Source organism: Taudactylus pleione, unplaced genomic scaffold, assembly GCF_031769625.1.
Source record: "Taudactylus pleione unplaced genomic scaffold, aTauple2 ptg000659l, whole genome shotgun sequence".
Lineage (NCBI taxonomy): Eukaryota > Metazoa > Chordata > Amphibia > Anura > Myobatrachidae > Taudactylus > Taudactylus pleione.
In genome coordinates this window covers 1,946,087-1,960,857 of record NW_028285061.1, presented here as the reverse complement: position 1 = coordinate 1,960,857, position 14,771 = coordinate 1,946,087, and the positions used below count along the sequence as shown (strand labels likewise).

At 41.6% G+C, this 14,771-nt stretch overlaps 1 protein-coding gene across 1 annotated transcript in view; it reads right to left on the bottom strand.

The window, feature by feature from the left end:
- Positions 1-655: 655 nt before the first annotated feature.
- MTPAP (mitochondrial poly(A) polymerase) overlaps positions 656-14,771 on the bottom strand; it is a 33,168-nt gene continuing 19,052 nt past the window's right edge. The window contains exons 5-9 of the mRNA XM_088455536.1: positions 14,283-14,494; positions 13,664-13,890; positions 6,891-6,983; positions 2,755-2,828; positions 656-1,891 (exon numbers count right to left, since the gene is read on the bottom strand). Coding sequence (XP_088311662.1) covers positions 1,544-1,891; positions 2,755-2,828; positions 6,891-6,983; positions 13,664-13,890; positions 14,283-14,494 — 954 coding nt within the window. The 3' untranslated portion in view covers positions 656-1,543. The remainder of the gene's footprint in view (positions 1,892-2,754; positions 2,829-6,890; positions 6,984-13,663; positions 13,891-14,282; positions 14,495-14,771) is intronic.

Here is a 14,771-nt window from a genome sequence, read left to right as displayed (position 1 = left end):
GCCGTGCGATGCGCATGGCATCTGTTCACCTTCTGCACACCCGCTGCTCTGCTAGGCAGAGCAGCGGGTGTGCTCTCCCCAACTTCCCCCCCACCGCGGGACACTGCGGCCCGCGGGCGGGACAGTCCCATAAAAACGGGACTGTCCCGCTGGAAGCGGGACAGTTGGGAGGTATGCATACTCTGATGTTTGATATGATTCATGACACAAACAGTTTTCAGTCTATTTAACGACAGTCATAGTTGTTTGTATGCTGACACCTTATCTACAGTAACTGGCCACCTGACAGATGGCATGTAGGACCTTTACTGTATACAATAGCAGTACTTTGCTTCCATTCAAGTCATTTACAAACTATATAGCAAAGCAAAATGGAAGACAGAAAGAAAATAATGTACAGATTCTTTTTAAATGAACTGTTGATGCTGGCATTACTGTGAAGGGCATTTTTTTAAAAATTGATCCAGACATCTGTATAGGTTTAGTTTGCTGTTTATTGGCACAGATTTCTACCAGTCTAGATTTTTCATGGATTACATGAAACCTTTAGCTCTCTGTAAACCGCTGTGACATTGAGATTTGAACTGTGACGGACACATCCAAATACATTAGAGGGGCATCTTAATAAAGCAATACGAATTAAAACACTACAGAATTTTCTAGATACATGGAGGACGCATTTTATTTGCCTGAACCAATGTTCATGAAAATGCAGCTCATAAGTCCACTAGGAAGTAATTACCATGCAGGGCATGATGTGGCTTGCATAGTTCCCTACATTCAGACATGCAAAATTGTGTCAAAATGAGCTATGGCACTGGTCCACTCAGCTTTGGCATTATTTGCATGTAAACACCTCTTATGAATCTGCAAATCAGGACTATCTCACCATAAGTGGTGTATCTGGGAGGTATGAGCTTGTTCATATTGACCTGATAAGCCGCATTTTCTCACAAAATGGCTGCCATCACTGAGGGGAGGCAGCACGTACACTTCAAAACACAAGCTATATTTCATGATAGCCCCAATGCCCTTTACCGTTTCATAGAAACTAGCTAGGTTGCTGACACCTATCAATCTGAGAACTTGATAAACACTGGATGTTCATGTGAGTGGTCCGCTGCACAAACATGTTCTTTATTCAATACATCTACATTATACTGCAGTATAATTTACAATCTCCCAGATCATACAGCAGAGATCTGCAGAATGCTAGTGGTATATAAGTAATAGCATTCCTCCACACACGGCGCAAGCTTTACTATAACAGCCACCTTTTAATGACTGGCCTAGCTGCCTACCTTTACAGTGTCTTTTGCACTTTCCACCACGTTGCATTAAAATACACTATTTGCCAGGTCATGCCCAAAGCCATATCGGGCTCCTGTAATGTGTGTTAAGAGTCAAATATAAAATTGATTTTGGAAGATTACAAAAATTAAACCAGTCAAGTACAGCTTGGAGGCCATAAACTGTTCATTAGCACGTGGCTGTGGTATAACCAGACACCATTGGTTTGGTGGGTATAGTGGAGTCACCAAGCTCAGTGTTCTGCATCTTGCTTGCTGTCTGTCTTGTCGGAGTTGCTCTTCTTCTTCAAAGATTCCAAGAGACTGACTATTCTTTCACGGGCCTCTACTTTCTTCTTCTTCTTGGTGGGGGAAGAACCCTCCGGGCTGGAGCTGAGCAGTATTGCAGCCAAACCCCAGGGTTTATTGCTCCTACTAGAAGATGGGCTCATATGTTCTTGTAAAATAAAAGCACTTTCCTGAGCCACATTCACAAATCTGTGAACCTGAGATTGGTTGACATTTTTACTTATGTTAAGTGTCTGTTCAAATGGATTCTGGATGTATAATGGAGAGCTTTCTGGCTTATTCTTTTCTGTGCCCTTTAAAGACAAAATAATGTGACAGTCTAAAAAAAAGTATCAGAGCAGTAAAAAAACATAAATTCATTAAAGTTTTGAATGAGCAGGTATTACAGTATATAAACTCCTGCATATATCGTGCGGGCAATCTCCTGGGCCACATGTATCTGTAACAGCTTATGTGCTAGATGAATAATACAGCAGAGTGTATGGAAGTTGTCCAGCATAGGTGAGGAATGACCTGGTAAATGACGGACACTTGGACAGCTGTGTATGACCGGATTCCTCTTACCACCTCCCAATAATAAACATATAAAAGAATAACTCTGTCTTCTTCAGGTTCTATATCTTCATTACTGTATTATTAAGTTGGTTATCAATGTTACTATGCCTTACATTCTTCTAGTTTGTGTATGTTTGTAACCACTGCTTCCAGAGTACAAGATTTAGGGGAGATTCAATTAGCCGTATGGTTTACCGCCCTGAGCTATTCAATTAGTGTCATTGCCCAGCGTGGTAAGCCCCAGAGGATGCACTTGAGGGTTTTTCTTCGCAACCTCAGGTGCTATGAGGAAAAATCTGCATGAAATGCACCCTCTGGGGCTTACCGACACGGATAACCCAGAGATTCCCGGAAACAAGCTGTCAACACGTATTAACAGAGGGGAAACTGCCTAATAATTGAGGCCTGCAGCATTAGCCATGCGGAAAAAAAACAGCAGCTAATTGTATCTGCCCCTTAAGGTGAAAAAAATAATCCACTCAACATAATTGATATACTGAATGTTTCAAACAGGTTAAATTGAAATTGCCGCAGAATTATTCCCTGAGCAAAAGCAGAAAAGTATCTGTGCATACATAATCAGACCACAGAGTATATTTACCTTGCGAATATCTATACAATCTGAGTTGAAGTCAAACTTTCCATAAAATTCTAGGAATTCAATGATCAGAGTATCTGGAAGAAACATTGGAATAGATAAAAATCTTGGGGAGGTTTACCATTAGGGCACATTATTACAGCACTGATCTGTTGGGCCTGCCTGTGATACCCAACAGCTGTATCCTACTACTCCAAATAGCATGCTTAGGTGCTTCATAACTTATGGCTATAGCTCATTATCCCAACATTTTGTAAAGGCTTTTCCATCCAATTAATTGGATGTAGTGAGATGTAATTTCAGCTCTGCAGGAAATTTCCACCAGACTTTTTTTTTTTTAAATAAACCTCAATCCTTCAAAAATTAAAACTGAGTAGGAGTCGGATGCCTCGGACCCCTGACATTTTGGAGGTACTCAACTTCCTGATGCTCCTATAATTGTTAATTCTCCTTTTAAGATATTCAGTACTTTCTACACATATGAGCTTCTCATGTACAGACCGTACTCTCCACACAGACCCAAAGCGTTGCAAGTGGAGCTTTCTGAATGCTTGGTGTTCTGGACAACAGGCTACCAATACCAGCATTCACTTAGAGCGCAGATGGGTACTTAATTAATCAATAATTGATCCCTGTAGCTGCTTTGGGAGTGGTTAAACTCGCCGTAGAATAAACGCTGGACATCAATTGACATATCGATTGAATATATCATATTTTTAAAACTCTATATATATATAAAAAAAAAAAAAGGAAAAAAATAATTAAACATGTATATAAATATACACATATATGTGTGTACATATATATGTGTGTGTATATATGTGTGTGTGTATATAAATATACACACACACACATATATATACATACATATATATATATATATATATATATATATATAAATAAATATATACACCCTTATACACCTAGCCTCAATACGCCATGTGGTGGGAGAAACCTGGCACCGAATGTTTTGGCGTAGCGACTCAGACGCAGCGAACCACCACTCAATCTATACCAGACACGCTGGGCTGCGACTTTAGGAGAAACATGAATTAGTTTTCAATATATCTTCAAAGTCGCAGATTAAGCACAATGGAACTTGGCATGAAAAAGAGCTGTGGCTGCTGTATCGTGGCACTTTGTATACAGATTCAGGCTCATTCGCACACAGATAGATGTACAAGTCTGGCATATGGGCAATTCCACCGGTAACATTTTACAGTGATAAACTCTATTATATTATACAACTGCCACCACTAATGTGAACAAATCACCACAACAGCCCACAATAAACCACATATAAATAGTGCTCTCTTGTGTAAGTTATCCTTGATAAATCAGCCTACTTTCAAAGTCAGTAATGTAATCACCATGAGACCTGGCTGTTACTATGGTGTCTATTCATCATCACTTAATTTCTACAAAAGCAGGTGAAAGTGAAAATGTTCATCTACATTTGGAGAAGTATCCGGGCCATTCATCATACAGGTAACGCAGGCGATAGTACAGATAACTCCTGCTTGCCTTTCACTCCCGATGTGACCCGCTGTCCCCATACACACTAGTATGGGGACCTAAATTCATCAAGCTCCGAAAAATACTATATTTTCGGAGCGCAAGTGTGGGAGCATTTACCAACTTCAGATGGAGTTTGCTCCCGCAAGCCACTCCTTCCCATAGGGGAGGAGTCCTGGGTTGCAAATAGGGAACCTTTGGATGCCTCCGCTGGTTGCCGGGCTTTGTGCGCCTTTGTGAACTCTAGTTCAAACAGACGCACTAGCACTGCCAAGTCAGACACGGCAGTGCCATGTTTCACTGAAACATTCGGGGAGACCGATGATTTTCGGTGAGTAGGAAAGGTGATTATCGGGGGTCTACCCGACCCAGATAATTAACAGAATGAATAGATCCCTAAGTTTCTGTATACAACATTGGTAAATTCGGCTTCCAGAATTAACTTCACAATTTTCACAATTTTATTGCAAGATGGGGAGATCCAGGTGATACATGTACATACATTTTGTAAAAGTATGACAATTTGTGTAAACGGAGCACATTATTTAATAGAATAAAAGGAATCACCATGCTATATTCGCTTCCTACAAATGCAACTACAAGTTGAGTCTCCCATATCCAAAATGCATGGGACCAAGGGTATTTAGGAGATCGGAATATTCCGTATTTTGGAATATTTGCATACACCATAATGAGATATCTTGGGAATGGGACCCAAATCTAAAACACAGAATGCAGTTATGTTTCATATACACCTTATACACACAGCCTGCAGGTAATTTTATACACTATTTTCAATAATTTTGTGGTTTAAACAGTTTGTGTACATTGAACCATCAAAAAGCAAAGGTTTCACTATCTCAGTCATGCTAAAAAATTCTGTATTTCGGAATATTCTGTATTTCAGAATATTTGGATATGGGAGACTCAGCCTGTACTACTGTTGAGATATTATGTGATTATTTAATCAAACAGATATTTTTATTGCTTTATATGCAAATTAATGAAGCCTGCTCATAACATGGTTTCATTCAGTCAAATCAAATTATTTTGATGTGTGATCATATTGGGACTCTTTAGAACCCTAATATGAAGTACTAGATCATAAATCAAAATCATTTTCCTCTATTAGCAAAACAGAGCACTTCAACTGATTAATAATGCCAACATCTTGTACCTGAGCTGACTTTTATGTTAGGCTCTATGTCCATATTTTCATATTGAATTGCCCATATCAAATGAATCAATACAGTCTCGTTACCTGGATTTAATGATTGCTAAAGGAGCCACAAGTTATAACATACTACAGTGTGCCTGCTGAACTAAGGAGTATTATCTAAGCAGACTATAGGTGTAATACGATCTAAACAATCGGAGCATTATCCTTCTGACGCCAAAATCATTAATGGTTGTCAATCTATGTACTTACGATCCTTAAAATTAGAGCGAGAGACATAGAAGGGGTGTTTTAATATGAAAACCGTGTACTTAGATGTAATGTACATCTACTTAAGGATACTAATGAACAAAGCAGTAGTCACTGAGCCAGGTAACAAAATATCATACAAGATTAGGTACGTGAAAATTGAGGGAAATTTCACACCACTTCTCCACATTTAGGGCTCTATTTACTACAATCCACATATTGAATGCGGATTGTAGTGTGATATTACCGAGTGAATTCGCATTGCGAATTCAGGCAATATCACAGGGATTTACTATAAATCCCTTGCAGGGACAGAGCTTGCGATAAAGCTCTGTCCCTGCGGATCCCATCCGCACTCTAGTCGCGGTATTTTCGGGAAAAAATACCGCGACTAAGAGCCCGCGCATGCGCCGACCGACCACCGCTACTACCCCCCCCACCGACGCTAAGCCCCGCCCCCCGCGACCCCCCCTCCCTTCATTACACTTACCTGCATCCTCCTGGCCTCCGGTGATCTTCTCCTGGCTTCCCGATCAGGTGATCTCCCATACTGCACTGGGGCCCGATCACCTGATGACCGGGCCCCAATGTACTATGGGAGACCAGCTGACCGGAGAGGAGCCATCACCGGAGGCCCGATCACCGGTCCATGGATTCAGGTAGGTAAAAAAAAAAAAAAAGTTAAATTTTTATTTTCTTTTTTTTACAGTAATCAGCTTGCGGTCTGCTTAGACCACATAGCTGATTACTGGTACCGGCTCCCGCCTCTGCTCTCCCCGTTAGAGCAGAGTGGTAGCCCGGTAACCGGGGGAGACCCTGGATAACGCCACCTCCAGGTGGCGTTATTATCACAGGGCTTCCCCCGGTATTTTTTTACAATTTATTTTTAGTAACTCTGGTCGGATCACATTTCCCATTACAATTATGGGAAATGCGATCTGCTTTACTAAAAATAAGTGATACTGGGGGTTGGAGTAGAATTTTACTAATTCTACTCCAATTGCCCTGTAATAACTACAGGTGAAACTAAAATAATGTGAAAAGGGTGTGAAAACACCCTTTTTCACTTTATTTTAGTAAAAATAATGTTAATAAATAGAGCCCTTAGACCCATGAGCTCTTTCACTTACCTATGTCACCTTCTTGGCTTTTTATATGACCTATTTCAACATTCAGACTTATTGGCTATTTAACTTACCCAGTGGCTCTGTATTTGCAGAAGGTTTCACTTTGTTAAGATCTCTGACAAACGTGCAGTCATTGCCTTCTATAATGCATTTATCCTTTTTAACTAGAATTAAAAAAAAAGAAATGCAGGTAATTATAAAAAAAAAAAAAAAAATGTGGTGGTGGTTCATATTTAAAGTATACCTGTTGTATAAGTTATTAGAAGTAGCATTTTGTGAGCTGGATAAAAAAAAACAAAATATACATTCCATGACTTGGTGAGGCTAATAGCTCCCTGTAATTGTGAGGCTGCATAGGCATAAGTACTAAGCCCACAGACTGGCTGTACTAAATGCAGGTCATATTTGCAGGAACGCATTAAACATTAGCGGACCAATTTATGTATAGTAGAACAAAAATGCACCACATTTTCCACAAGTAGATAGTAGAAAATACAACATGGAACTTACTGGACAAAAGTATTACAAATGTGAGTGAAATGTTTTGACTTGAAGATAGAGGATTTCCTGCTTGCTTGTATTACTCAGTACTATGCCCATATTTTTAAGCAGTCAATAAAATAAGAAAAAAAATTTATTCAGCAATGGCAGAACCCAACATTATAGAAATTAATTACAGCTTTTATGGCCAGGTACAAAAGTAAAGATCCATGTTTCAGAACTCAAGTAGTCAATTCATTAATCTACAGAAAGATTAAAGAAGTCTGTATGACCAAGCTATATAGTAGTAGTACATACAGAACTACATATGCAGTCTCATTACCTCACAGACACTACTTAATGTACGTGTGGTGGGGTATGCCTTACTGACCTCATACCCCACCCCACATACAGAACTACATATGCAGTCTCATTACCTCACAGACACTACTAAATGTACGTGTGGTGGGGTATGCCATACTGACCTCATACCCCACCCCACATACAGAACTACATATGCAGTCTCATTACCTCACAGACACTACTAAATGTACGTGTGGTGGGGTATGCCTTACTGACCTCATACCCCACCCCACATACAGAACTACATATGCAGTCTCATTACCTCACAGACACTACTAAATGTATGTGTGGTGGGGTATGCCTTACTGACCTCACTCGACAGTAAAAGCATTGCTAAAAGCAGTATTTTATACACCAGAAAATGCACATGGGGCCTATACCCTGGGAGGTTTATGCCTGTGCTTTCCAAATAACATTTTTTTTTCCAGTAATTTTGGGCAACTTCCTATTAGACTAAATCTAAATTACTACCTCTCGCTTATGCCCACACTGTGCCTGGCATCAATACAGTTTCATTTCTGTGTGTATGTCATTACTGCCAAATTTATGGATTACAGGTTTCCAATTAACAGACCAAGTACTTGTACAGGCAAATACCTGCAACAGAGAGCATTCTGCAACTACAGAATATGGCAAGACTCATAGGTACACACAAGTCTGTTGCATAGCGCGCTCGGAAATAAATGTTGCTCTTCGCTCATATGCAGAGTTGCACACATACACCCATCAGCCAGAACACTAAACCCACTGACAGTTGAAGTGAATAGCATTATCTCATTACAATTGCAACTGTCAAGGGGTGGGATATATCAGGCAGCAGTGAATACTCAGTTCTTGAAGTTGATGTGTTGGATGCAGGTAAAATGGGCAAGCATAAGGATCTGAGCGACTATGACAAGGGACAAAGGGCCTCACTCAGAGGTGGTCGTTAGATGCAAGCGGTCGCTCTGAATCAGGGCGGCCGCTTGCATCCAGAACGGCCGCTTCCTTGTCGATAGTTAAGCTGTGGGTTAACACCCACAGCTCTGACGACCGACATGGGTGATGGTAGCAATGGTCAAGACCATCGCGACCATCGGGGCTTACGACCAGACCCTAGGGTAGGGTCTGGGCACTCGTAAGCCCCAGGGAGCTTCCTGCTCTGTTCGAGCAGGAAGTTCCCCACTGACATCAGCAATGATGTCAGTGGGGCCGCCCCCAAACGGCAAGCGTTCCGACTGGAACGCCTCTGTTTGGCCGGGCACGTCCCCGGTCCGCCCAGCAAACGGGGCGAGCTGTCACTCAACATCGACAGCTCGCCCAGTCTGCTACGAGACCACCAACGACGGAGCGCCCGCCGTTAGCCGCGTCTCGCGCATGCGCACGACGGAGCCTGCTCCGTCGTACGCATGCGCTGTGGGGCAACATCGAGTCGGTTGTGAGCGCTCACAACCGACTCTGAATGAGCTTCATATTGTGATGGCGAGAAGACTGTGGGGTGTTCCTGGTATGCAGTGGTTAGTACCTACCAAAAGTGGTCCAAGGAAGGCCAACTGGTGAACCGGCGACAGGGTCATGGGTGCCCAAGGCTCACTGATGCATGTGGGTAGTGAAGACTAGCCCATGTGATCCTATCTCAAAGAAGAGCTACTGTAGCACAAATTGCTGAAAAAGTTAATACTGGCTATGATAGAAAGGGGTCAGAACACATAGGGCCTGATTCAGAGCCGCTCGTAAGCGGCCGCTCGTTCACTCCGAGCGATGTTCGCACATCTGCGCATGCGTATGGGTTTTAGTACGAATGCGCGAACCAGTCAGTGCGGGCGAAAATCGTGTGCTCGCAAAATAATGAATGCCTGCTAATTTGAGTGACAGGATGAGGCGTTTGTGGGTGGTAACAGGGGAAGGTGCTTGAAAACGGGGAGTGGAGATCCGAACGCAGGCGTGCCAAACAGTCAAAACGGGCGTTTTAAGGGTGTGCATAATTAACAAAGCAGCGTCATTGACCACGTCACTTGGTTGTATTTTAGCCTGAACTGCTCGCATGATTGCGGTAGGAAAATGCTACCACAAGCACTGCGAGCAGTTCATACGCCTTTCGATGTACTCGATTAATCTAATAAATCATGTGGATGGCCCGGTGCGTCATTTACCTGCGGAAGACATGGCACAAGGATGCACTGTGGGAAGAAGGTAAGGCGGCAGAGGCAGTATGATGCTCTGGGTAATGTTCTGCTGGGAAACCTTGCCATTCATGTGGATGTTACTTTGACATGTACCACAACCTAAACATTGTTGCAGACCAAGTACACCCCTTCATTGCAACAGTATTCCCTGATGGCATCTTTCAGCAGGATAATGCGTCTTGCCCCACTGCAAAAATTGTTCAGGAATGGTTTCAGGAACATGACAAAGAGCTCAAGGTCTCCAAATTCCTCAGATCTCAATCCGATCGAGCATCTGTGGGATGTGCTGGAAAATAAAGTCTGATACATAGAGGCCCCAACCCGCAACTTACAGGACTTAAGGTGGGTATCCACTACTAGATATACAAACGAGAGCACGATTACGACATTGCAATTGTGGTCTCGTTTGTATATCTAGTGATGTGCCTAGACTGAACGTTCACTCGTGCAGTCCAGGCACATCCATCATCCCCGCACATGCTGAACCTGACGGGATCGTCAGGTTGACTGGCATGTACAGGCGATGATAGATGTCGGAAGCGACCAGCGTGCATGCGCATCGCTGGTTGCTTCCGACCAAAACATGCCCGATGCATACGCGATTGCACGATAACGACGTCGTTATCATGCAATCGCTTGCAAAAATCGCCTAGTGGATACCCCCCTTTATAGGATAGGCTGCTAACGTCTTGGTGACAGATACTACAAGACGCCTTCAGAGGTCTTGTGGAGTCCATGCCTCAACAGGTTAAAGCTGTATTGGCAGCACGAGTGGGACCTACACAATGTAATGCAGGTGGTTTTAATGTAATCCACTAAGCAAAATTTGTTGATTCCATACAGGACAGGATTAAACCATTCCAACGTTGAACTTTCAACCACACCTACCTATCTAGTGATAAATGTCAGCTATTGATGCATTATAAAACATTTTAACACTTTTGCTACAAACAGCGATATGTCAATCAGACAGTGGCTCAGCCTTATAATGCCTTATTAGGAAGTTAGCCAGTCTTGAATGTTCCCAAGCCGAGGTGAAATGTGCGTGATAGGGAAGCCGCATCTTCCGGGTCCTCGTGTAGTGCTTACGAGTCCGGAACACAGAGGGATAGAGTGCCCACTGGGGATTACAGCAGATAACAGCTTTGGTTGGGAGAACACCTCTTACTGTTAGGTATTTTCAATACGCTCGCTCATCTGGTGCCAGCCAAATTCTGCCCCTGCAATGTAAATTCATATCATGGACAGGGCCGGAGTATCGCGAGACAGCAGAAGCGTGCGCTCTTCTCCTTTCAATGCCGGCCAGGCCACCCTCTCATTAACCCGTTCAATGCACATGGATATAACTGTCTCTACTCCCTATTATCCTAACTCACTGTATTTAGGAACAATTATACTTTGCAGGGAGCATATTATAGTCCTGCTTGCTCATTGTGACAGTTGAGTTAGCCATGATTCCCTGGTTATATTTAGCTGGTGTAAGTTACCCTCACTAACAATATGGTAATTTATCAATAATTTATGTTTTTTGCTGATGAATGGGAGCTGCCCCCTGACAAACAATATTACTTCTGAGCTATTCATCTGAAATGTAACAAATATAGTGAGATCTCTAGGCTGTTTTCTATGTATATTGTTTTTTTTATTTTCTCTGTATAGCTCATTGGGAGCTCATATATGTATGTAAACTTTGCTCAATACTTTTGTGAGTTAATATACCTAAAATAATGTGTTCCAAATGATTGCACGTTTAATGGGAACCTGTCTATGTTAGAAGAGCATTGTGAACAAATATATGTATGTGAATCCACTCATTATGACTATAGTCCCATTAGAGCCTTACTATGTATAAAATATAGGAATTATATCCCCTTCAATTACTGGAACCGATTGTCTGTTTACTATATATCATTGTACCACGTCTTTCTTATATGAAAGTTATTAAAAGTTAAGTTTTAAACTGAAAAATAATACTTTAAGAGTGCAACACAAAAGGAGTTTCTGCTTTTGGCCCATTCTTATGGACCACTCCTCGAGTATACTTGTACCCTACTCCAAGGTGTACCACCTACCGGCTACAATTGTGTATTATCCTATTATAGGACATACTTTCTATTAGAGTTGGTCTCTTATAATTATAGAATAACCGTCTGTCTAGTGCGGAATCAGCAAATCTTGCTTTGTGATTTTACTGTATTAGCTGATGGGTGTATGTGTGGCTACGCCGACCCCAACCATCCACTTGTGAGAAGTTTGGTATGAAATGTTGACATTCAGAATGTTGACATGAACGTTATGTTGACAGTCTTGTCAACACTGTGCATGTTGACAGTCGGCATAGCGTATTTACAGTATTTAAGCCCTAACTGCAGCCTCTCGACATTCATAATGTTACCAAGTCATTCTGACTACAAAGCCTTGTGAGAGTGCATGTGTACAAGCCCTATACCTGGTGCAACAGATCCGTCCGAAATCAGCCAGATCTCTGTGTACCCCCAACTCCGTCTACAGAACACAGAGCCTACATGCAAGTGCCCAGTTACACCCATTCAGCCACAAGTGGATATGCAATAGAAATGTGTACGACTGAATTTCCTGCAGCTGCGTATGCTCGGCTCTAACACATGCACAGTATGAAAAATCACAACATTTATCCGCACAAAGGACTTGCGTACAACTCAATCAGCCCATATGCGTAGCTTCTAAGTTATACCTACCACTGGAAACAATCACATTATATTTTCTAATACTGCTGCTGAGAGTCCTAGGCTTCTACAGTGAAATGTATTTTAGAAGAAACAGAACCGCAAACCTTTGCTTAAACCGTTATTGCATGCAAGCACTCTAGTGTGACGTGGGAACAACAGTTCCAATTAGATGTGTGTAAACTGCCTGAGGAAGCGGCTAGATGCCGTGAAACAAGTCACAACTTAAAGTGAAATTTTTATCTTTATTAATGCTTTATTTTTTTATTTTTGTATATCAATTATGTCCTATTTTATAATGTGATATGGTGTTAAATGTATTTAGTTTTAAATTTTATTTTAAATAATTTGTAAGTTTTTTCATCAATTATTGCCTGCACTAGAGAAAAACGTTATGCAATTTGTTTATCCAGGACAGTAGTTGTATGTTTTTTGACGCCATTAATAAATAAAAATATACTATTTACAATTATACTTGTTCACTCTTACTTTATAATATAGCTAACTGTGTGAGTAAAAGGTTGATCATCATTATATTGGTTGAAGCCGAGATACTTATCAGGACAGTCCCAGAACACTGTATACTGTAGCTCTCCTTTTAAGAGAGTCTATCCACAGCACTGTGTGACAGATACATTTTATCAGGGTAGAACCAAGATTGTTGCCATAACCGCCTCCAGTGCTGGAGATATTCCTCTTTATTCCTGCTATTCTATGGGATTGGATGGAAATCCCTTTTCTCTCCTTAGGCTGCAAGAGTAAGGGTATCCTATTGGGCGCCGCTCAAACATCCCCCATTCATTACATGAGCTTGTGGCACCTTTGCTGGAATAAAATTAGTATTCAGCTTTGGTGAGATCCAATTATTCATTCTACCTTCCTGCCCATTGCTTGAGCAGCGAATCTCTACTAACCTCAGTAGTTGCCCTGCTTCTTATTTTACAATGAAGAAATAATCTCTCAAAGCGTTACTCTAAACGCACCCAATCAAGGTTTATGTTCATTTATATCTGGGGTAAATGCTGTAGTAGATTAACCTGCTCATTGATGGTAACTCCATAGCCCTATTCCCCAAGGAATCATGGAAGTATGTAGAATATTGCCATGGTGGCGCCATCCTCTCTACTTTACCTGCCAGACTTTTCAAATGATCCAGTGTTGGAATAACAGGAGGGGTTCTCTTCTGCAAGAAGAATAAGATCATCATGGTGAGGGAGAAATTAGTGATCCAGTGTCCGGGAATGGAGCTGGTGATTCCATGGACACGAGCCCAACTTCTCAAAGTGAAGACCAGAGCTCGCACTCGGCTGTCAATGTTACCGTATATGTACAAAAGCTCGGAGCTGGTCAGTGCAATTCTAGAACACACAAAAATTGGGATCAATCGCTTTCTGACTAAGTGAACAAGATGGATGTAAACGTCATTTCCTCTAGAGGTGACAAACACCTGATATCCCATATCATCAAAATGTAAAACATAAATAAACCATAGGGTTAAAGGACCTTCTACTTTTACATTGGATTGGTTAAGGGGAAAATCAGACGCCTGAATCTGATATTTAATCTACAATCATTGGCGTGGCAATGTGCAGCTGGATCCTTAATCTGTGTGCTCCTTCCCACATGACTGTGTTAACATACTCACACGTGTACAAGTAACAGGCTCCCACAAAATCAGTAACTATTAATGATCATTATACACCACACACACACACACACACCTTAGAAGTCAGATATCTAAATACAATACCTATTGTCTGCTGTAAGGTCACATGGAAGGCCTGCAGGCTGGTGTGTAAACCGTACTAGAGGACATCGCGCATTTAGGATTTTTTGTACTTCTGTACAGCCAGGGCCAAAACCATCTAAGCATTCAGCAATCACCGAGAGGATCTTCTGTTGTGCTGCTCTCCTAGAGGAAACCCGCCTCATCCAAAATTCTGTACTGAAGGCGCTCCCAGCCTGAGGTATACATGAATAGGAAACTCCATTAAGTACAGATGCAAAGACTCTAGATTAAGCACATACCTCCCCACAGAAGACAAGTTTAATAACAACGGGCAAAAAGTTTCATTACAGAAAACTGAAGACAGACAACTGCTCACATTGCATGCTGGGTTGACTGCCTAATGATAAGAAAAGAATGATAGCTACATTTGTTGCAAAGTATCTTGTATAAGAATGTTGTATCCAGATTTTGGATGCTAGTTCTTATAGACAGACAATAAGAGAATCTGTG